At 38.0% G+C, this 25,033-nt stretch overlaps 1 protein-coding gene across 2 annotated transcripts; it reads left to right on the top strand.

Annotated features, from left to right (window-relative positions):
• The first annotated feature begins 2,395 nt into the window (after positions 1-2,395).
• Positions 2,396-23,233, top strand: SERBP1 (SERPINE1 mRNA binding protein 1). 2 transcript variants are annotated; one of them, XM_063298104.1, is made up of 10 exons: positions 2,396-2,915; positions 7,634-7,787; positions 8,047-8,193; positions 8,337-8,408; positions 8,858-8,932; positions 14,380-14,557; positions 15,843-15,890; positions 17,305-17,478; positions 17,857-17,895; positions 18,584-23,233. In XM_063298104.1, exons 1-10 carry the CDS (start codon positions 2,519-2,521, stop codon positions 18,638-18,640), a joined length of 1,341 nt encoding a protein of 446 aa, XP_063154174.1. In that variant the 5' UTR covers positions 2,396-2,518; the 3' UTR covers positions 18,641-23,233. The 2 variants fall into 2 exon arrangements, with proteins under 2 accessions (XP_063154174.1, XP_063154173.1); XM_063298103.1 differs by having other exon boundaries at positions 8,313-8,408.
• Positions 23,234-25,033: the final 1,800 nt, after the last annotated feature.

The raw sequence follows: 25,033 nt of genomic DNA, 5'->3' as shown, positions 1-25,033 counted from the left end.
AGAAATTTCCATTCAGCAAGCATCCCCTGTGTGATGGGTAGGGGACGAGATCTGCATTCTCAATCATCACACTCCATAGGAGATGGGCAGGGCTAACTAGCAGGGCACAGAAAAGGGTGCTTTTGCTGCTGACAAGACTCAGTACCCTTCCTGCTTTCCACCCAAGCTTTTTACAGCATAAGCTGCTCCACTAAAGGTCCTGCCTACCCATCCCTATCTATCTGGGATAGTAGGGTAGGGACTGGCAGGCAGGACACTCAGCAGGTCACTTTCTGCTGGCTGTTTGCTTCAGCACATGCCCCTAATGGGTCACCTGCAGCCCCTGAGGTAGGGCATTGGGTGGTGGGTTTTTTTTTTAATTTAAATTTATTATAGCTGCTCAATTCTGATGGACCTTGGGCAGCATATAAAACCAAAAAAAGAAATCCATAAAAACAGGTAACACATAAAACCACACAGCCAGCCTGGACTAAAATGATCTAAAAAGAGCACAAATCGAACAAAACAAAACAAGGCTCTAAAAAATACAGCAGAACATTAACCCCAGGCCTGGGACCAAAGCCAGGTTTTAAGAGCTGTTATCCCTCCTAATGGACCAGGGTCATTGCTCAGACTGTGGAGAGAGTGAGGCTGCTTGGCTTCCCACTCAAGCAGGAGTAGAGCACCTCTCCTGAGGTACTGGGGACCCTTCACCCTCACTACCTGATCCAGGGATGTGAGGTGACTGAGGGTGCAGCCTCCATCACCCCACCCAGGGATCAAGGCTGCAGGTGATCTAGGGAGTAAATATGGTTCTGTGGGTAAACAGGGGGGATGCACCTCTCCTGCTTTGCTAGGAGCCCCTTAGACAGGTTCTGACAGATAGCTAAATCTGCACAATTTGCCTCCTCTCCTCTCCTCTCCTCTCCTTGATATTCATAATAGGGAGAGTTACTGATTGATGTTTTTCCCACTAGCAGGGAGACCCAACAATCACTGAACTTTAACTGTGTGTGTGTGCCTTCAAGTCAGTTTTTGACTCTTGGTGACTGCCTGGACAAGTCCCTGTGGCTTTCTTGGCAAGGTTTTTGGGAAGCAGTTTGCCACTGCCTGCTTCCTATGGCTATGAGAGAGTGCCCAAGGTCCCCCAGCTGGCTTTGTGCCTGAGGTGGGACTAGAACTCGCCATCTCCCAGTTTCTAGCCTGTTGCCTTAACCGCTACACCAAACTGGCTCTCTAACTAGGCTGCAGTGAATATGGAGACAGTACAGCCTGGCAGTTGAAGCAGAGCAAATTTATGCTGGCATAGTTTGAACTGCCTCACAAGTTGGAAGACTGTTCAGTGGCTCTCTGAATGGGCTGTATATCTTATAGAAGGCAACATAGTTTAAAGCTGTGAAACATGTAAAGGATTATTGTTAATCTCAAGTTGTAGTTTAAGTGGGATAAAATAAACCATTTTGTTCTATGTTGAGAGGTCATGTGTATTTTCTAATCATGTTACTAAGTATAATTGTGGAACTTTAAATACAGTTGCAGCTCTAAAATCTTCTGGAGACAAGTGTGTACTGAAAGAATTATGTAAGAGACTACAACTGTCCTGTTTGTCAGTACGCAGTGTAATTTAATAATGTGAAGCTGTTAGCTACAGTGCAATCCTATGCATGTTTACAATCCTATGGCAAATTTGCTGTTTCATCAAAATGCTAGTTTTACAGTATCAGTAAGTCAGAAAACAGAAGACCAAGGCAGTATGTACAGAGCCAGAGAAAGCAGCATTTTCCTTCACTGCTTGTATAAGAAATACATCCTGAAACATTGGCAATATCTGTATTTACAGCTCTGAGTGTAGATGTGTTGTATGAACCCATAGCAAAATCATGTGTAATATTCTGTTAAATGAATTGGGTAGAATTCACAAAACATGTTAAACTGAAATGTAATTGGCTAGTTTGCAACTGAGGGTTATAAATTAGATATAGCCATTGCCGGTCTCTTTAGGTTCAAAGGGTTGCTCAAATCCACATAATTGGGTTAATTCAATCAGCCATGCATTAGTGTGTTGTGTAAGCCCAACCCTTGTATTGTTGACCTTTCAGGTTTTCAGGAAACAGTGTCTCTCACTTCGCTTCATTTAAAACAATGCACTTTAAGGAGGAGGAAAGAATGGAATTGAATGCCATGTCTTCTCGAGTTAAAAACAACTATTTCTCTGAAACCTATTATGAGGGATGAGATTCCTTTGGGAGGTAGCCTTCACCTCCTTATTTCTCTGCTTCTTGGTGCCTGCTGGGAATTGTGGTCTTTCTCTGCGCCAAGGAGCGGTTATTCTTACAGACGGAGAGTTCAGCCTCTAGTTCCCAAGATTCTCTGCGGGAGCTAGTGGCGTCTGGTTCTGTTTCCCGGATGTCGCTCTCGCCGGAAGAGAAGCGAGTTTCTGTGGGGGACGGCCATCTTGTGTGGGCAGCAAACGAGCACGTAGGGGGTGGGCCGGGGCCTGGGCAGCATCGGAGGAGGATCCCACCCAAAGGGGTCCATCATGCCCGGACACCTGCAGGAAGGCTTCGGTTGCGTCGTCACCAACCGCTTTGACCAGCTCTTGGACGACGAATCCGACCCCTTCGAGGTGATACAGGCGGCCGAGAGCCGCAAGAAAGAGAGCACCGGTGGAGGTGGCGGCGGTGGCGGCCACCAAGGTAGCCGTGGAGGTGGAGGCGGGCAGGCGGCCCAAGCCAATTCATTCTCAGGCGGTGGCTCGGGCCAAGCCAGCTCCGGCGGAGGGAGCGGCAGCGCGGCAAAGCAGCTGCGCAGGGAATCTCAGAAGGAGCGCAAGAACCCGCTGCCGCCCTTCGCCTCCTCGACTGGGCCTGGAGGCGCTGGGGACCGAAGAGAGGATGGAGGCGGGCAGCCTGGTTCCGCGCCTCTCAGGAAGGAAGGTGAGTGGCGGTCGTTCTTCCCTTCTTCGTGAGGAGGCGGCGGTGGTAGACTAAGTAAGGCTCCCCACAAGGTCAGTGTCTGTTGGGCGGGCGGAGAGAGCCAGCTGGGCCTCCCCCGTCAGTGGGTCGAGCCCGCAGCAGATCTCCCCCCTTCTGCATAGCACGTGGTGCTGGAGAAGGACCCCCTCCCCCCTTTTCCCGCTAGTCTGGCCGAAGGCAGCTTTCCAGAAGAGACGGGCCCGTCTCCCTCACGTGTGGGGAATGCCAAGCCTGCCCGGTGTGAGCACCTCTGTCGCTCCACCCTGTCCGGAGTGGGCCACCTCGTGTTGATCAGCCGCCGTGGGAAGCGCGCCGCATGGGAGGGGGGTGCAATTGAGAGAGCTCGTTAGGCGAGCCCTCCACCTTCTCTGATCGCGTGGGGTACAGGAGTGCTTCTGAAGGGCGTGCGCCAACCAGAGGTTGGGTTACTCCTTGCGTTGGGATGACCCTGGAAAGAGCCTGCAAGGGCGAGAGGGAATTCGTCGGGGGAACTTTCCAATCTCAGAATTGAGGTTTAAATGCTTAGAAATGGACAGTGATTCTCGTGTTTCGGTTTGGTAAACCTCCTGGTCTCCGAGCAGAAGCAGCACGCTGGACGCGGGTTGGTAGTAATGAAGTTTAGTCAGTTTGTACCTGGGCCACGTGCATAGCCCGCCTGTTGCTTGGCTGGTCGTTGGGCTTCAGTTGTCTAGTGTCGCCTGCTAGGGCTGAACGAATAGACAAAATAGAGCTTTTGAGGTGAAATGTTTGGGTTGGATTCTGTACTGTAACTTATAAAAAGATTTTCAAGGTTGTGGGTTTTTTCCCCCAGTGAAAGCTGATCCAAATAGTTTGAATATGTGTGTCTCTTGCTTTATTTTCTTGATTTGAGTGTGTCATACAATTGGTGCTTATTCTAAGGCAAAAGGCTATGATCTGTGGACCACTGCTTAAATACTTTGCAACTTAGTGTGTAAATAAAAGAAAATGAGGGCTAAAAAGTGTTAAACTTCACTGTTCTTTTAATAAAACATTGCTTCTCTTTAAGGGAAATAAAAGGTGCTCTTTGAGAATACTGATCAAATGGTACTTATTTTAGTCTTATTTTCTGTGAACTTAGGCAGAAGGATAGTGAAGTATGGTATATTCTTTAATAGTACCAGGCTAGAAAGAAAGAAAAAGAAAATTTATGATGTGTAACTTGATTGCTTTAAATGTAACTTGCTTACAAAAATGTATTTGCTTATAATTTATGCCAAAGATTATTTAGCAATTAATCAGTCCAGTGTCCTGTGTGATGGGCTGCCATTCTCATAATCACCAATCAACCTGCACTGGCACATTTGGAGAGCAGAAAGTTAAATTAGTACAGGCAATTGTAGCACAGCAATAGAAGTTGGAGGCGATTATGGAATTAACAATTGGCAGAAATTGTTATTAAATTTATTTTACAGTTTTGTATATTTTAGAGAATATTTGAATATTTAAATAGTAAAAATCCTCTTCTTGAATAAGACAGGTGTGTTTGTCTTTAAAGGATTAAACCAAGTCTTGTGATGTTTTAAAGTTTGATCTGGGCATTGATGTTTTCATTGCTTATAGAAATTGCCAGAAGCAAATGTTTGTTGTAGTCCTTTTGATAGTATTTGTATGTCAGTTTTTTGGGCTATAAGGTAAAAGCTACAAGACAGACAGTTACAAGAGGTTTAGTTTCTAGCATGCCTTTATTGCCATCTACTGACTGACTGGATTTTTACAGCCTATGTCTGATAGCTATACTTTTTAAATCCTTGATTCCATCACTTGGAAATTTTCATGGGTAGGACATTTATTTTAATTTAGAAAAGTCGAGTTGATAACTCTTTGCAATAATAAGGCAGTTCAGACATTAGTACTTCTGTAATTGCCTTGATTTAACCTTGCTTAAAGCTTCTGCATATAATTTACTTTAAGAAATAAAATTATATTTTATTTCTAAATTAGTTTTGTATGAAAACTCCATATACTTATGGAAACATTTGTCCATTTTGGGAGTACTTCAGGTCAGTCTATATAAACTATATATTTTCATATATGAGAATCTGATAGAAACCCATTTTGAGGCAATCCATTCATTTTTACTTTGACAGTTACTATAATAAAAGTAAAATGTTACAAAAGCTCCCTTTATTAGCCAAGAGTAAATAATGGGGACAATTTTGTGCAGTTGAATGAAATATAAATAGCTCCTAAATAATTTCAGAAAAGTTTTTTAAAAATTAAAGTAAGCCTTTTCGTATATTTCTGGTTTCTCTTTTGATTGTATAAATCTTTTTCCTTATAATACAGTCATCTCTTCAAATGGTAGAAAAGGCAAAGGAGAAATTTGCTGAATTTTATGGTAGCTTTAAAGATGGTAGTGTAGTGGCAGTGGATGCATGAAGCTACTTACTTTTCTAATAATTTCTAAATTTGCCTTGCTGAATACTGTCATTTTAAGGTTATATACAGATACTTTGCATATATTTCTATAGAATGAAAATTGCAGCATAATTCCTGGCCATAGTGGAATGCAGTAGGATACTAAAGATAGTGTTAGTTGTAATATTGTTAGCAGGTTCTGCTTACAAACATCAAATCTAGCTAATTTGATAATGGTTCAGTTATGTTTATATGGATCCATAAAAAATCTCAGTGATGATTGTTCAGTAGGCAAGCTATTCTAACTGAATCAAAGATAATGCCACTGTAAGATAGGCACTTACAAGAGAAATGTTTATATAAAATTTATTTTACCTGCACACTTAAAATCAGCGATTGAGATTGTTCTGAACACTGTTGAAAAGTTCAGTGTATATCCCAGCTTTTGAGGTAGCTGTTATATATGATTTGGTATGCATTATGCAGTTTTGAATGACTAATAGGTGTTCTTCATTAAAGAAATGTGAAATGTGCTCAGTTGAACTGCTGCATGTAAATGGTTTCATCTGACTTTATACCATACAATAGAATATCTTTATATTACTAGTAAATATGCAATATATGCAACACCACTAATAATAGCAAAGTCAAAACTACTATTTTTCTTTTATTTTGAATGACAGCTACAGCAGTGAAAGTTAATGGCTTGGATCCAGACTAAATTAATTGCATTTCAGTCCAACTGAGATGAAAGAGATATGTCTAAGTAAAAGATGGTCAGGAAGTAAAGCAAAAAAGCACTGTCCTTCAGAAGGGGCTAGTATATTCTGGTGAAGGCAACTAGGAAACACTTTTCAGTTTCTGTGGATTCAAAGTGACAGGAGAAGAGTAAACGACCTGATTAAGAACTGAAAAGAAGTGATGGGAAAGCCAAGGAATATGTTCCCACATAATGGGAACAATATGTTCCTAGATAGGTATGAAGTTCAGTGTCAACAATTCACTGGAGCCCCTTTCGTTTTAATCAGAAGTTATAGCATGTAGCCTCAGGACTTGACCGATATACTCACCATATTAAAAGATATAATCACCAATGATAGCCTATTGTGAGATTCTGGGACTGTTGGACATTTCTGTTTCAACACATACTGTTCAGGCTGTGTTTGTGAGTATTAAATATGGTGAGTAGTTTTCATAAGCAGTAATATTTTTACTGAGATTCCTTGTTCTTATTTTAGCGCACTTAGAATTGTTTTATATCATGATATATGTGATAGTTTTAGAACACATTGATTTAACATTCAACAGAACTTTTGAATCCAATTCATAATATATGAGTGGATTTATATCCCATAATTTTTGCCAATGATACGATATTGTTTGAAGCCACCATTGTTCTCTGGGTGAGAAAAAAACAATTTTTAATGCAGAAAATCATTTCTGTTTCTCTGTTTGAATGGAAACTTTGGCACTGTTGGTTAGCCAGTTGATTTCAAACAGTGTGGCCAAACTATTGTGCAGGAATTATTGGCACTGAGACAGCTCCCAGGCAGAAAATAGAGTGTACCGCATGCTGAAAGCTAGTGCTTTCAGTTGCAGAAATGTTGCATGTGGGGAGGGTATTACTGCAGCAGTTTAGTATATTACCTCACAGATAATGATTTCTGTGAAGTCATATTTCCTGCTTCTTTCTTACCACTCTACTTATGGAACAGAACATCTAATTTCTATTATAATTAATTTGATAAGTGTTCAAACATAACAAGGAAAATGGTGGCTCTCCTAATTTCCTAATAATTCTGAAGTAGAAATTACTGACCAGGTCAGCTTCTTAATTGAATTTCACCTTTTTTCTTAAATAAAGAGAAAGTATTCTGGAATGGCTTAGATATTAGACTGTATTTTCTATCCAAAATAAATCTTTTGCAAACTATTCCAGTATGCAAGATTGTAATTATGGGTAACTTGATTGTTTCACTAAAGAATACTACTTGGGGATTTTATTTAATAGAAAGGAGAATGAATATTTTAATATTGTTTCAGATATGTATGAGCTTAATTTTAGCTTTTCTAGTTTGTAGCTTCAAGCATTACAAATACTTGTAGATCCAGTTTGACCACAAATTTTATAACATAAGAACTGTAAGAAATGCTAGCAAAGGCGGTCGTACTATATGGTCTTCTAGTCAGTAGAAAACTATTGTTTATTACATGTTGATAATACCTGTGTGTTAAAGAATACCAGTTACTTGATGGAGGTCAGTAAATAATTTACTGATGCAGATTGCCTTCTATTTTAGGGATAAGACGAATTGGCAGAAGGCCTGATCAGCAACAGCCTCAGGGAGAGGGCAAGCCTGTTGAGAGGAGGCAGGAGAGACGGCCTCCTCGTGAACGTCGATTTGATAAACCTGCTGAAGAAAAGGGTGAAGGAGGAGAATTTTCTGTTGATAAGTAAGGATTGTATATTTTAAGAATGTTTAGAGGAGATGATTGTGTGCTAGGATAAGTCCAATTGACCTGTTGGTGAATATAATTCAAAGCAACTTAATTAGGAAGTGCAGAATATTTGTTTTACAAATGCATGTTTCTTCATATATTTTAATTAAAATATTGTGAATCACTTAATCTCAGCGGTGTGTGGCAATACTTTTTAAAGCATATTAACAGGTTTAAAGGGTTAATATATCTATTTTATTTCTGCTTACAATAGACCCATTATTGATCGTCCTATGCGTGGTCGTGGTGGTCTTGGTGGAAGAGGTGGCCGTGGTGGACGAGGACGTGGAATGGGCAGAGGAGATGGCTTTGACTCTAGAGGCAAACGTGAATTTGATAGGCATAGTGGAAGTGACAGATCGTAAGTCTTAAACTCAGTAGCTTGTGCTTCAAAAGATATTGCATCTTATTAGAATAATTTACAAATTTGCCTTTGAATTTCTGTATCCCAGCACTATTGTGTTAACTCAGTTTTGTTAGTTCTCTTTCACATTCACATTTCAGTGGTCTAAAGCATGAAGACAAGCGTGGTGGAAGTGGATCACACAACTGGGGAACTGTCAAAGATGAGCTGACGTTAGTATTTTATTTTAAACTTATATTTAGAGTAAATATAAATTATTCGCAAAACCACACACGTCTTAAAATTACAAGATCACACGATGAAAATGCAGAAATTATGTTTAATGTTCAGCACCCTAAACTAAAAGCACTGGTGATGATGGAAGGAGCAGAAATCTTTTTGGAAACATAACATTGTGCAATAGCATATAAATTAAACCTTTTCCAGCCTTTATAGCATTTTAATTCTGGTGCCAAATGTGTGTCTGTTAAATTTCATTAGGCATTTTAACCACCTGTGCTTTATTAGGGCATGTATTTTTAGAAAGCAAAGAAATATATGGATTTGGGGAAGTGGAACTTTGAGAAGTTACTCTACAATTTTCCATAATTTTAAACTTGGTGTTGGCAAATATATTAGAAGTACTAATTGGAAATAATAATCTTTGTTTTAAACTTTACAGTGACTTGGATCAATCACATGTGACAGAGGAAACACCAGAAGGAGAGGAGCATCCACCTGCCGATTCAGAAAATAAGTAAGTATTCCTCAGTGCCTTCAACAATGGCAGAGCTTCTAATGTACTGACTTCCCTGGAAAAGTTGATAAAAAATTCAGGGAGATATTCAGAGATGTATCTGCCTTGAAAATATCTCGTTTCACTTACATTGAACTGTATAGCAGTCAAACATTAGGAGTTGAACACAGGAAATGTTTTATGACATTTTGTATTATGTCATAAAATGTTTTACAGTAATTTTTATGTTATAAAATGTTTTACCAAATTTCTATTCCACTGGAGTTACGGGTCCTGGATTTTGGGCATATTCTGTAAGTTAGCCCATTTGAGGTACCTTGGTTAAAAATTGGCCGATGATGCACAGTTTTGCCCAGTTAAAGGTTACAGACAGAAGAGTTTTAGTAGTATGTAGATAGATGCATTTAACACATATGTAATCATATGTAAAATGTATGATGAGCCCCATAAGCACTTGGAGGCTATTTTGGCAGGACCGAGAATTCTGTTGCTAAGCAATGCTGTTGTAACGTGCAGTGTCACATGACTGCGCTGACTTATGATGGCAGTTCTGGCAGTTGCCATTGTTAGGTGAATCCCATGTGGTCACAACGTCCTGTGGTGAAGTGTTTGCCTTTTGCAACCTCCTGCTGGCTTCCCCATTGACTTTGCTTGTCGGAAGTCAGCAGTGAAGGTTGCAAATGGTGATCATGTGACTGCAAGATGCTGCGATGTTGTAAGCCAGTTGCATCCGCTGCAACTATGAGGACCGGTTGTAAGTCCCCCTCGTTCAGTGCTGTTTTAAGTTCAAATGGTTGCTGAACTAGTTTTTGAACAAGGACTACCTGTATTTAAACTGTCATATAAGTTGATCTTATATATCTAATGCTTTTGACATTTATGCTAACATAAAAAAATAGAACATCTCAGTTATGACATGGATCTGTTTCAGGAATGAGCAGCCCATATGGCAATAAACCACCAAATGACAATTTTCCACTTCTAAGCAAGCAATAAAAGGTTCATTAAGCCTCTGGTATTAAAGCATCTATATTACTCTTTTAATACCTGAAGAATCAAAGAAAAAGAGGCTGAAAATGCATCTCTTTGTGGCTGGAGTGGAAAAAAAAAGAGTTGCCACCAGCCTAAATGGGTTGTTCACCCTGATATATTTATTTACAGCTGTGCATGTTATAACTAGTTCCCAATATATTCTCTGCATAGCATTATTGATGTGCAGGTAGTCCTCAACCTACACCCATTCGTTCAGTGACTGTTTGAAGTTACAACGGTGCTGAACAAATGGTGGTATGACTAGTCTGACTAGAACAGAGTTCTGGCTGTCCCAACACCCCCGTGGTAATGATCTGGGCGCTTGGCAGTTGGCTGCAGCACCCCGCAATCATGATTGCCATTTGCAGTCTTCCCTGCCAGCTTTCCCGGAAAGGCAGTGGGGAAGCCAGCAGGGAAGGTTGCACGTCTCTGGGGTAAGTCTCCCCCATCTGTGCCACCCTCCCCCAGCCCCTCCGCACTCACGCTGTGCCACCGTCCCTGACCCATGCCTCTTGTACACCTTCTCCCCAACCTGTGCCTCTCATGCACCGTCCCTGACCCGTGCCTCTTGCGTACCTTTCCCTGCATCCCTTCGCTCCTCCCCCACCCAGCAGCAGCCACTTACCTGCCTGCTTGCCTGGGACTAGCATCTTCCTGCTAGCTTCCCCACTGACTTTGGTTGTGGGAAGCCAGCAGGAAAGTGCCTCACCTAATGACCATAGGATTTGGTTAATGATGGCTGCAGGGATTGCCGTCACTAAGTTATGTGGTTGTGCTTTATGACCACATCACTTAGTGATGGAAATTCTGGTCCCATTTGCCATCATAAGTCAATGACTACCTGTAGTTTTGAATGAACCCCTATTAAGTTCTGCCAAAGTAGAAATGAGCAGTTTTAAAAAGGGTTATGAGATTGGTATGTAGTTGAAATTAAGATGCTCTAAAAAGTTAGCCTTTGCTGCTACTGTGCATAATCTTGCTGTCTAGAATATCTTTGTTACCAATATAGATAGACATAACAAGATGATCTACAAAAATTAGTTTCAGTGCCTTAATTTTTTTATCACTTTAATATATAGAAAAAAGAACAAAAAAAAAGAAACAAATTAAAAAAGAAACAAAGCATATATATAAAGGAAATAATTCAGCTAATTTTTAAACACATGAAATCTTGACCGCAAACAACGATGATAATAACAGCAACAACAACAACAATAATAGAATAATGAGTCTTTCCTGCACATTGACATGGAGCCAATTCATCAACAGAAAGGAAACACACATAGTCACACTGTCTTCCCAAATATTTGTCTTGTCTCCCCCCCCCCCCCCCCCCCAGCTTGTTAAAACATGGTGACTGATTCCCAATTTTTGGTATATAATTCAAAATTACATTTTATCTTTAAACCATATTGATATTTGTATCACATTAATAGATTTACAAATAACTGAACTAAAACGGAAAATTATTTGAGCAACCTGATATCCTTTGAGGAAGTGTCATCTGCCGTTTTAAAACAATCGATGTAAAATAAAGTATTTTATTAGTATCATTATAAGATCATAAGAAACATACATACTATTCTTGGAAAATGACACCTTGAATTATATGTTAAAAAGGGGGGATAAAATACAATAAAATAAGTGTTCCTGATCTTTATTCCATAATTCTTGCAAATAATGTCTATCATACTGATACTCTTTAACTGTTTATTTGAAAAAAATACTGCAATTTCAAATCACCCAAATGTGTTTCAGTATTGATAATAATGTAGGAATTTATGTGCTGTTAATATATCTAATTCAAATTGTGAAATGAGATGTTTTAATTGACTCTTCTGCCATTTAGCAGTTTTAGGCATTCCAAATTGCTCTTACAATATCTTAAAATAGTAATCTAATATTAGATACTTAGCAGCCTTTTATAAAATCAGATTGTGCATGATGGACAGTTGAAGGTACATTGCTTGCAGTGTACATGTTGGGTTCACTGTTGATATTTTTGCATCAACTGTTGGGTTCACTGTTGATATTTTTGCATCAACACAGCTTCCACAGTCTGCAGGATTTTCTTGTTCAGTGAGTTCTGATTCTCATAAGTCATGGGATATCATTTTGCCAGAATTATATTTTAGTAATGGCTTCTTTGAATTCTAGTAAGCTCACATTTGTGTCATCAGTGACATTAACTAGCCATTTTGTCCTCTGTTGCCTTTTTTTAAGGTTGCCTTCGATTTTTTCCAAATATCAAGGTCTTCTCCAGTGACTCTTGCCTGCTGATTAAGTGTTTAAAATATTTAAGCTTCAGCTTCTTCATTAGTGTTTCCAGTGAGCAGTCTGGTTTTACTTTATCTGGTATTGAATGATTTGTCTTCATTCAGTCTTTCTGATAGTCCAGTTTCATACTTATATGTAGTACAGTACATACTTTTATTAGTGCAATGCCTCTCAACTTTAATCTTCTGTCCTGATATGTCATGGCCTTCCTCCAAAGTAGCAGGCAATTCTATTTCACAGACAGTGCCACCCATCTATGATTGGGGTGGGTGGTGGGGGTAGGAAAGTTGATGTTTTTCCCAGCAATGTTAATTCCATCTTTATTTTTTGTAATCCAGGAATTCCATTATATGTTCCGTATATACATTAAATACATACCATGATAGCATAAACATTTGGCACATTCGTTTCTGAATGTTGAAATACTTGGACATTTCATACTCTGTTCTAATGTCTTGATCATCATATAAATTCTTCAATAGGCAAATGACATGATCCAGTGCACCAATATTTTACAAGGGCTATCCACAGTTTGTTGTGGTGTACAAAGTCTGAAGTCTTCAAATTATGCAAGCCTTACTGAAGGAGGTTGGAAAAACTTGGGTTAAAAAGGCATTACAGGTAGTCCTCATTAATGATGGTGGCATTGCTGTTGCTTAGTGATGTCGTAAAGCATGACGTCATGTGACCGCACCACGTAGTGATGGCAATTCTGGTACTTCCAGTTGCTGTCGTTAGGTGAATCACCATGAGTTGTTAAGCAAGGAAATAACATGGTTGCCATTTGCAACCTCCTCCTGGCTTGCCCATTGACGTTGATTGCTGGAATACAGCAAAGAAGGTCGCAAATGGCAACCAGGTGATCTCGGGATGCTGTGATGTTGTAATCATGAGCTGGGCACCCAGATTGCAAGCATGTGACCGTGGGGACCTGCAGTGGCTGGAATGAGGCCAGTCATAAGTACCACTTGTTCGGTGCCATCGCAGGTTTGAACGGGCGCTGAATGAATGGTGGTTAACGGAGGACCACCTTTATTATGGAACTCAGTCTGTGGCTTATAATACTCGATAGGATAATCACCTGGACTGGAACCTTTTCCTGTTTTCATAGCTTGAATTATCTCAGTTATTTCTCAGAGGTAAAGTTGCAGCTAAAAAGGCAGCTTGGAAGAATGATTTTGCATAAAAATAGTTTCTTAATTCAAAGGGTTAAGTATTAAAAATCCAGAATATTTATTTTCATTTACTGAGTCAGAATCATTATGCATACATTATACATACAACTTGCTTTCCTCTTCTCTTCATATTTATTGTATATTTATACATATAACCGCCCAGAGTCCCTCCTTGTAGGGGGAGATTGGCAGTGTTAAAAATTTGATAAATAAATAAATTATATACCTACTCTGAGTATCTTTTATAGTAGATATACAGTGTTGCAACTATTTCAGCCAAAAGACTAGTAATTTACCATACTTTTGCTTTCTGTAATTTAATGAATACTCTGTTTCAAGGGCATAGAGCAGAAATTAGCACACATACAATTGGAAGGACTTGGGAAAAAAGAGTAAAGATAAAAAATACCTCTTTCAAAAGAATAATCATTTCTGGGCTTGCAACTACAGAGGATGTAAATGGAAAATAGTGATTGTGGGCAGTTGTTCCATTTCTACTTCAATAGCATGGAACTTCTCTTAATTTCTAGCTAATGGTCAGCATTGTATTTACTCTTAATGAGTAGATCAGTTTATCGGGATGATATGTATCAACCATCCAATAGCAGAGAATATATGTAGCTCAAGGTTGGAGACCTTGGTGCTCTCTGAGCTTGGTTACCTAGTCAGGTAATGAAATGTCTGCAGGCAAACAACCAAGCTCAGAGAGCACCAAGGACTCCACAGTATCAACCATTGTTTTTGATGTGTTGAACTTGAAAGGTAGAAGTGACAGTAAAATTGAAAGTCTGTGGTAGTGACATTTATCATCAGACTAAAACTTTTTGTGTTAAGAATATATTTAGGCTGTATGCACTTTTTAGGTTCCTTTCTTGTTTTTTTTATTCTTGTATTTAGATTTCATCACTTGATATGAGTGTGTGTGTGTATTAACTGAGTACTTGACATTCATATTTATCTTAGAGAAAATGAAGTAGAAGAAGTTAAGGAAGAAGGTCCTAAAGAAATGACTCTCGATGAATGGAAAGCTATTCAGAATAAGGATCGTGCAAAAGTTGAATTCAATATCCGCAAACCAAATGAAGGTGCTGATGGACAATGGAAAAAAGGCTTTGTTCTGCACAAGTCAAAGAGTGAGGAGGTAGATACAACTTGCTTTTCTCTTATCTTCATATTTATTGTATATTTATACATACAAGAATAATTGGCTTAAGACAATATAACTGTATCTTTTCTGAATCAGATTTCAGGAACTAATATATATTTCATTAGCTAAACATTGCCAGTTTTCACACTGAAACACAATTTTTTATCCTTTGCAATTAAAGAGAAAAGCTTAAAAATATGATCAGCAAAATCCTGGATCGTGATACTCCAGTCTATAGCCTTGTGTGTGGCCCTCATAGGCCTTCCAGAAAAGGTCACCTAGTTTTAACTTACAGTATGGCAGGAGGAAAGAAATGATTAAATACATGACTGGATAACTATCTTATAAACTATAATGTATTAAAGGTAAATGAAATCAGTGTTAGTTTTTGTCTAGGTTTCACTTTTTTGTGTCAGCACCTGCTCTTTGTATATGCAGGCCAAGTGGAGCCCTCAGCCCCCAAAAGTTATATGTGCCTGGTAGACGTGGAGTATGCGTTCCAGTTTTTAAAATTAAGTTTGCTAGTGGGATGTGAGTCACACATATTAGTTTGAATCCTAGCACAATTTATAGAAAGTGTCCTTTACTGGATGATAATTCAGACACGCAATATTCCATCATATTAAAATGTCCATGAAAAGTAAGCACTGTCAAGCACAGAGCATTTAATTGCTCTACTGCATCTTACTCAACTGTGATAGCTTTCTGTCTGAAGCAACATTGTGAATCTGCTTTTCTTGCCTGTCCTTTTTATGGAAAGGTATAATTATGGAGATGTTGCTAAAAATGACAGTCTCGAAAATATCAAAAAACAAGCTATTGCTTCTTTTGCTCCTCTGTTTCTCAGTAGCAAAGTTGATTCCTTCTTTTTAAAAAAATGTGAGCCCTATTCTTTTCAGTGGGGATTATTTCTGGATGAGCGTGGTGTGAATTGTGGCCTAAAGTATATTTTAGAGTTCAACATTTCCTTTTAACACATAGGACTGTGTCCTGAAGTGATTTGTTCTTCGCTTTTTTCCCCCTAAAAGTGACCTTGACTCTTATGCTTACGGTGTTAATTGTACTAAACACATTGGCTTAAATCCCTAATTGCATAACATCCTCCTTACTTGCTGGTTTTGGGTTCATCCTTGCTCTGTTTTTGAAATGTCTTGCATTCTACAGATTTGCCTACTTAATTGTAGAATAAGTTACTCGCGTATATACATATACACAGCTGGGAGTCTCACTGTCTTACTTTTGTTTTTATTCCTGCACATTGACATACAACTTGCTTCAGACAAAGGGGATGACAGAAATGCAGGGGAGTCAGCTGGAATCTAATGAGGTACTTAACTGTTTATATTTACTTAGTGAATAAGAAACTTTCTCTAGAAGCTCAATTGGAGGATGTTTTTAAAGGAAACCATTGAAAATGGGCAGTGTTAATAAAGCTGTTGATGAATTCGTTAATAATTTTTTTGGAACCAGTCTGACTGTTGACCAGTCAGGGTTGTTCCTTTCTGTTCCAGCTTGCTTGTCAACAGGTTAAACAGTTTTAGTTTCTCAAGTGCATATTTTTATCATGATGACTATATACATCCATTGAAATACTTTCATTACCTGTTTTTTTTTCCTGAAGGAAAAAGATCTTAAGGGATTTCAGTATTTGATTTCAGCCATTAGTAGATTGCTCTTGTGTTCTTTTTACGTTGTTACAAGTATTCAGTGTCAAGTGCTAAGGAATAAAACTACAACATTGAATACCCTCTGCTTCTCCTGTTCAAGTAGTTTGCTGTGGCTTGTGTAGCTGAAACAGCTTCAACCCTGTTCATATTGGCAGGCTTTGTGGACCTCAGTTCTCCTGTTCAGAGGATAGTATGTTTCAAGTTGTGGTAATCATATTTCAGAGATGATATTATTGGACAAGTGATAATAGCAGTTTTTGCACTCATCTGATTATAAAGCTCCCATTTTATTGGGATTTTGACTGTATAATTTTTTGGTTATGGTTTGCTTGTATATTACATATCTTTCAGTTGATCTTAATTGGTTGTTCAGGTGCAGTAAGACAAATTATTTGGCAGGTAATGAGGGCTGTGCAAAAAGCCTTGGGGTAACGTGTGCAATAGTAGCTGAGGATAACAGTCTCTGGGAACTCTTCTTATAGCTCTTATAGGAATATGATACAAACCCAATTTATAAACATGCTCTGGGGCAGTGTCATCACTGTGGGCTGGGTGGGATTTTGCCCAGAAGTATGGACAGGATGGTTTCTGTAAATTATAAAAGCAGTTTATTTAAAACAGTTAAATCATTATATTTAACTATTTTAAATATAATGCATACTAGCTATCAGTTGATAATTGAGATCTGGCATTTTCTTTTAACTATGAGTGATCCATAGGAGATAGGACAATTTTATTTGAAGTGTAGGGTTCTGTGTGTTACAATTTGCTTTCTTAATATTTATGTAATTTAATCATCTCTGCAAATCCAGAGCTCTTAGCTGGACTTGTGGGGTAATATTTGAAAGACTATAATTATTACAAGTTTCCAAACTTTACCTGTTAAACTTCACACACTGTTGTGCATGTTCCATTCTAATGTTGATTTGTCTGGTTTGCAGTTAGCCTACTTGCTCAAGCAAGTAATATGGATAAAGTGCTTTAATTTTCTTGTTACATAGCTGAGCTGTTTCTGAATGAAAATAGAATTGTAAGTCATACTAGTTAAACCTGAATGGTTTGATTTCATTACAGTCTCATGCTGAGGACTCTGTAATGGATCATCATTTCCGCAAGCCAGCAAATGATATCACATCCCAACTGGAGATCAACTTTGGGGATCTTGGTCGTCCTGGGCGTGGTGGTAGAGGTGGAAGAGGCGGTCGTGGGCGTGGGGGAAGGGCTAACCGTGGAAGCAGAACTGACAAGGTAATAACTGATTTTATGCAAATGAAATGGTTACTAAGGCAAACATTTTTCAGGAATTGGGCTGCTTTAAGAGATGGCGCACAACATTGCAACCCTAGGCTCACAACTGTCAAAGTTCTTTCTGGAAGAGTAAGAAGCTAATTTGTTTGGGGTGAAATGTTGTTACATTTGATGCAATTTTCTCTTTGTTTCTTTTTCTACTCCAGAATTTACACTAGCTACTCAGTAGTTTGAAAATTGGGGTGGGAGATGGGCACTGCATGAGAAAGTGCCAATTGCCCTGATTTATCAACCAACAAATGTTTAATGTTCTCACTTCAGCAGCACATATACTAACAGAAGAACATTTAATAAATACTTGTCCTTGTTCTCTTTCAGTTGGTGAAAGAATTTGATGTGATCCACACACCCAACCAGGTTGGTGACTTGATAATTTTTTAATGTCTTACGAGTTAAGACTAGGGTTACTGCTCTTCCTAGATTTTCTTTCCTCATTTGTGTAATAGCATCGAGTGCAGTGTTCGCTTTTCAGTAGTAAATAGTAAATCGTTTTGAGAGCTATGCTGTCTCTGATCTTGGAAATACTTTGCCAAGTATTGTGTGTTGCTTTTATTATCCATTGTGACTAATCTCCTTTCAGAGTTGAAGTATGTGTCACTCCATCTTGTATTAAGTGCTGAGGTTTTAGTTAAGTGCTAAGTACTTTCTATCATCTGCCCTTCTGATTCATTAATTGTGGCTTCTTTTATTTTGAGGGTAAAGAAAAGCTTTTCTTTATATATGTCTTTCACATTGTGATCATTTTAATACATATTTGTGATATCTTGTTCACTAACCACTGCAACCTTTCATGATAGCAAAATGGGCACTGGATGATTCTCCCATAAAGAGTATATTTTACAGAGGAGACACCACCACCAAAAAGACACTGTATTAATAAATTATTGACTTATACAGCAGTATGTGCAAGACTAGTATTTTTGTAACATCAGTGTACTGTTTTCTATACGTTTATTTGTTATATATAGTCCACTGTCTTACACAATACAGTTAATGAAAATGCTGTATCGACTATCAGAATGATGGACATCCTGTTTTCTTTCAGTCAAGTGCTTCTGCTCCTGATGTTGATGATCCAGAAGCTTTCCCGGCTTTGTCCTAAACTGGATGCCCTAAGCCAACCCTGCCTCTTGTTGGGCCCTTCTCTACAAGGCTTGCATGCTTAAGGATCCTAAGAACAACTTAAGATATTAAAACGGGGACTCTCATTCATGCCATTCACACCTGAAGACTGAATTTTACCTGTTTTGAAATGAACTTCTCTTGCTACACAGAAGCAACAATATGGTAGTCAGTTTTGTATTTAGAAATGTAATGGTAGCAGGGATGTTTTCATAATTTTTTTCAGAAATTATGCATTCTTCATGGATACTTTTTTGTATTGCTGCTTGAAAATATGCGTTTCCAAACTTGAAATATAGGTGTGAACAGTGTGTACCAGTTAAAGCTTTCACTTCATTTATTTTATTTTTTTTATGTTAGGGTTAGATGTGCTTTCCCTTGACTACAAACAATTTTAACTCTTGCACACTATATTTCTTTTAAAACTGCTTAGCAGATTGTTTTCAATCCACGGTCAGCTGGGATATGTATAAAAATAATTTGGAAAATTGTTAGTACTGTGTGGAATACTAACTTCTGGAGTATTTTGAGTTTTTAATACTTAAGTCAAACTTGGAAAGTCCATTTTCTTCTATCTTTGGTAGTTTGTGTATTCAAAATCTTTATACAAAATTGATACCAGATACTTGAAAAATAGTCAAAGCACATTGGTTTATATTCTCAATACCTGCTTGTGAATCCAGCAGCTCTGGTTGGATAATTGGCCTAAGCCATTTTTTAAAAAAATAATCCATGTTGCACCTCTCATATTCACCCTTTTTCTTCAAGAAAACTAGTTGTCTGTTTGGTAAACTTGTTAATATTGTTGCTACCAAAAATACCTGTAGAGTGGAGCAACTTTTTTTCAAGACATGGAAGGTTGGGAACACAGTGGCATCCTATTTCTTAATACAGTTGGTTTAAACTACAGTTGATACTGTGTGGCAGTGCTGTAAACCTACATTAAAAATGCACCTCATTGGATGCATTTAAACACTGTTCCACTAGCATGCAACCATGATTCTGAAGAAGAAACCAAAGGGCACTCTATACTTCTTTGGAAAAGGATTATTTGACTTGTTTAAATTGGAGAACCAAGAGCATGAAAGTGGGACAGCCGTGGTCTCCGTGGGACATAAACCAAACCTCACCACCTAATTGAAATGTGGATCTTGCTCTATTGCTTCAGCTTTTGGCATTGCCTAGCTGATAAGTGAATGTTTTATTTTCAGGGGGGTGATTGTAAGTTCTCCTTTCCACTGTAGAATTTTCTTAATATTTTAACTTAATCCCTGTGAACGAGAATGTTACCACTTTCAAAACATGAAAGGACTTGAGCAAATAATAAAAAGGACTACTTTGCCTTTCTGTCTACAACACTTGTTAGGAGGTTAGAACAGCAATATCCATTTATTTCAAGGTTTTTACACTGAGCATCTTGTACAATTCGTGGGTTTCTTAAGGATTAGAAATCTTAATGGTAATGCCCCATTTTTTAAAAAGCCATGTAAGATGGGCAAAAAGTATTGAGCTAAAGCATAAACAGTATCGAGATGGTGCATTATCTGAATAATTTCTGTGAACATTTGTTTACATAAGCAAAGGTTACTGTATTGAATCTGATTCTTGGTATATTTAGATTTCAGCATTGTGATTGGGAGGTAGGGATGGAGAAGCAGATTTTTAAATGTGTCCAGTAGCTTTTGCCTTTAGGACAGTTTTTTAAGCGTGCCCCTGCCTCTGCCCCCAATTAATTGGTACTTAGTTTTCTGATTACTGATTATGGAGATAGTCATGTTCCTTAAGTCAACAGGTGCATGTTATCAGGTCTTTTGTTTGTTTCCCGTCTAAATGCATCTCATAGCACAGAATTTGTTGGAAGATACTGTGTTGTCTATATCCTTAAAAAACAATTCCTATTTCCTGCACAAATATTCTAGTCTCCAAAGTCATACTTATTCAATAGTATGTTACTGTTCTCTATCTTACTTTTTTGACTTCCAGACTTTTAATTCTTTGTGTTCTGGACAGCCATATATCCCATGCAATGCCAGTTTGGTACTTGACATGCATCTTTTTCATCTTCTAGTATACTTGTAATATAGAGCAAGTTTAGAAAGGTTGTTTAAATATGGCCCATTTGCTGGCCTTTTAATAGCTGTGTACTTAATTTGTGTTGAGCTGTGAAAATGCTTTCATTAATATTGGTGCATATTAGCAAAGTAAAGGTTTATTTTCATGCTCTTTTATAAAAAATGTTATCAAATTGGCATTGTGAATGTTTTCAGTGCCAGGCATCTTTCCTGTTTTCTGGCTGAAACCATCTAAATGTCTTTTCCAGGGAATGGTCCCCTTGTGGTGGATCCATTAGCAGCAGTGGGCATAGCTTTAGCAAAATAACCACTTGCATAGTTAATTTTAATATTAGCTATTAAATGAATTGGTCTTTGTATCTCTTAACTCTCTTGCTTGTTTATCTTGCTGTTGCACCATTTTTTTTAGAGTGAGGCTCCCTTAAAATGCGATAATATTGATTAGGATTGATTTATTTAAATGTTTGAGCGTGAAAGTTCATCTTGTACCAGGCTATTGGCAGAAAACTTAAAATGACTAAAACAAAAGAGCACAAGCCCTTCTAAGGTAACCCTAAACATCAAAAAGTATATGTCTATTGTGAATATACATTTTGTTGGACAGATATTGCATCTGATTGGATGATTACATTTTGCCCTGAAAGTCACTTGCATACCATCCTGTTGACTTAATAAAAGCAGGACTGAGGCTTATGGCTGTCTTGGGTGCTCAACGTTTAGATACATCTTCACCTTCAAATGAAAAATAGCTAAAATGCTAACTGAGACTACTGGTAAGAACATTAGGGACTGATAGAGACTTTTTTTTTCCCCACAATTTTGATTTGAGATGTAATGCTTCCTTTTAAAATGGTGAGATCCTATGCTGTAATCTTTTAAATTATATTTTAGCAAATGTGGGCTAAAACTCTTCAAATACACATGTGTTGAGATAGATTGGGAACAGTTGTTTCCTTCTCTGTACTCGTGGAGAAGATTTAAAGAGTTACTAATGGTTGTGTAGTTAATAGCAATGGGAAGCATCAGAGGAAGTATCTGAAGATGGGGAGATTGACTTCCTGCCTGTCTGTGGCTTCAGGTGCATTGAATGTGAGAGGATGTTGATGTTATCAGCTCTGGGTTTACTTTGTAATATTCATAAGCACTTGCCTCTATTTTGCAATTCCTTAAGCAAAAAGGATGGATGGCATAAATGTAGTGATAGAATTATAAAACAAAAACAGTGAAAAGTAAGAGGTTACAGATTAATTGTTAAGCTGTTTTTATAAACATCTCTTGTTTCATTCTTTGAAGATGAAATGCTATGTGAGTGACAAAATAAATGAGAAGAGCTTTTTTAAAAGATATTTTTGGCTCTTTTCCATATGCAATATAGTAATTTAAGATAAAAAATAGTTGGGCAGAGTGCAAGTAAAACTATTTTTTAAAAAAGTTGCTTTGGAAGTGGAGGAGAGAAATCACAAGTCCAGTTGGATTGGTTGGAAAAAAAATGCAGCTAGGATAACAGTAGTGCAAATCACAAATTAAATTCTTAAGAGTGTAGATATGGCCTGTAATTGGTTCACAATATTTGCAAATATTTACAAGGGTCGTTCTTATTCCTGTATTTCAGAAATAATTTCTGGACATTTTGTGGCCTTAATCTTGAAAAGCAAATACTAGTGCATGTTTTCTTGTCAGTTGTACAGTGCTGTATATTACAATTGATTGTATGAAGTGCACTTAGTCTTATATACAAGTCTGTCCTTCGATAATGTCATGTTACCTTCCATATTTTGAGAGAATGGAACAGGCTGCATTTTATGAGATTTACAATCTGATCCTGTACATGCTCTCATTTTAATGAGATCTTAACTGAATGCTTAAAATTGCAGCTGTTTTGAATGGGTGGGTTTATTACCTAGGCTTCAATCACACACACAGAATAAGCCCCAACAAACACAGAAGGCTTTGTCTATTTCTGATGTAGCAAAAATATAACGGGGGTCTAAAGTTCTGTTCCTGCAGGAAGTTAATCCAGATTACTGCTAAATTACAGGTTGGTATAAAATACCACCCTGTTTCCAGCCTTCAGAGTGTCTGTCCTTCACTCAGTGGCCAAACTGGAATTAATAATTTGAAATATACAGAATTAATTTTAATGAAGTCATTTTGCAAGTTTCTGGTGCATTCTTAGGATTGCAGATCAGTAGTAGTTTAAGCACAGATTATTCCTGTTAACGCCTCATAAAATGTAATAGATAGTTGCATCCAGCTTGTCCCTAGATTCACAGGTTTACTCCAGAAAAATCATGATTTTGTGGTTTGATCATCCAGGAAAAAAATGCTAACATTTTCAACATTTGTGTAAATGACCTTCATGTACAGTTGCCTTCTCTCCCATTCTGTTTTATTCCACATGTGCATGTTGTCTGGACCAGTAAATCCCAGATCAATTTGGGATTGTACTTCAACAAATTGTTCAGAAATCATGAATACAAATTTGTGTTTTACGGAGAGGATATACTCGCAAAATTTCAGTTACCTTGACTGAATGTATCACAATAGAAGCTAGCCATATGTTTATTTTCTTTAATCATACACCCACATTGCACAAAACACACATTTCTTTAAAAAAAAAAAAGGCAACTTTTACCTGCCCTGTGTTAGCCATTCAAATTATAGCATTATTCTACTTGTCCCAAATATAGCTATCTTAGAATAAACTGGGCTTTTTTAAAAATATAAAACCTGTCTAGTATCCACATCGCAAAAATGTATTCTCCAGTTACATAGATGGACAAGGAACTAGTCGAGATTGAATAAGATCACAATAGATTGAACGTCAAGCAACAGAAGCACTTGTGTCTTGCAGGACTTGATGTCGAAGTGGACTGTACAGATGCATAATGGCATGGAACCCTCCCAAACCTTTAGGCTTGCAGCTTTGACAACGATGAGCAGCAAAATGTATTTTCCACAAATTGTGCTGGGAAGTCTTACATGTACATAAGCAGTGTTTTATAAAATAATTTTACTATATCCCTTAGGTGAACAGTTTTGCCTGTTTCAAAACCTGAATATTGCTTGTAGGCTTAGCTAAATGAATAATTAGTATGGGTTCTGTTTGGCAGTTATGCAGAAACCTGCAGATTTCCAGCTTACTGGGGGAAAAAACTTCAAAGTATTGTATTGCGCAGAATATAACCTGCTTAAAAAGCATACTTCTATTAGGAGGTGTGATTAAAATGTGTGTAAATATGACCATGGAAAAATCAGACCATTGTTTTGTTGCATTGGACAATTGTAACTTCTGGAATACTACATTGATAAAAACAATTGTCAGAGTGCTTCATACCATTATGAAGTTGTGTACAAATTCCATAGAATTACTATGTTTTCAAATATAGAAAACATTGCTATTCAGGCCTGCTTCCTGGTTATTGCTAAATCTAAAAGTAGATTTAGATTAAACCTAAATGAGTTTTTTTTTATCTAAAAGCAGCAGGAGACAGCAAGCCTAAGCAATGCTTTGCAATCAATCAAAGATCTTTTGAGTTGGAAAACTGAGCAGTTCTGGGATAGGAATCCAGGAGTTGACTTGAAAGGATGAAGCACAGTTTGAGTTGTTAAATGTGACCACCATACTGTCATCAAGACAGTTTACAGTAGCAATACAAGCACTGCAAGTACAGTAAAATAAATGCATATAACATTAAGGCAAGTAAAATGAATTTCAGCAGGCTCATAGATGAATTTATGGGCCAAAAGTTTGCAGAAAAGGTTATTTTCCTGCTAGTAAAACTGATAAAGGTGGAGCTAACGGTCATGGACTCTGGGAAGCAGCAGTTAAAGATGCAGTGCCATTTCACCAAATGATGTTCAGATGTTGGAGGAACAGACCTGAAAATTCTGGCAATTTCTCAAGATACACTGATTTAAATTAGTGTAGGATTCTGTCTCCACTAATGTCTCAGCAGGTGGCAACAGCTGGCCAACGTCTGGGTTGGGAAGCCTCGTGGAGTTGGGCCTGCTTAGTACTTGCATGGGAGGCTTGAACGAATACTAGTGCTATAGGCTAGACTTGGAAGTTGCACAAAGCACATCTGGGGAAAGGCAGGGAAGCTGCTACCATTTTATTGCCAAGAAAACTTCAGGAGTCCTTGAAGTCACCAAAAGTTGAGCTCAACTCGGGGGCTTTATTTATAGTTTAGAACTACATTCTAAACCAGCTGAAGTTCCACACATTCTTTGAAGGCAGAGTAGCAGTATGCATCGCTATATCCAGAAACATGTTAAGGAGCAGGTACAGTGTGCTCTCC

The sequence above is a fragment of the Candoia aspera genome, chromosome 3 (genome assembly GCF_035149785.1).
Source record: "Candoia aspera isolate rCanAsp1 chromosome 3, rCanAsp1.hap2, whole genome shotgun sequence".
In the NCBI taxonomy this organism is placed as follows: domain Eukaryota; kingdom Metazoa; phylum Chordata; class Lepidosauria; order Squamata; family Boidae; genus Candoia; species Candoia aspera.
The sequence above is the reverse complement of the archived record's forward strand: the minus strand, read 5'-3'. Positions and strand labels throughout refer to the sequence as shown.

Bases quoted from the DNA above. Each gene is read 5' to 3' on its own strand.
- SERBP1 (XM_063298103.1), top strand. From the start codon at position 2,519: ATGCCCGGACACCTGCAGGAAGGCTTCGGTTGCGTCGTCACCAACCGC. The intron at 2,916-7,633 runs GTGAGTGGCGGT...CTTCTATTTTAG, and splicing joins CGCGCCTCTCAGGAAGGAAG to GGATAAGACGAATTGGCAGA. The intron at 8,409-8,857 runs GTTAGTATTTTA...TAAACTTTACAG, and splicing joins ACTGTCAAAGATGAGCTGAC to TGACTTGGATCAATCACATG.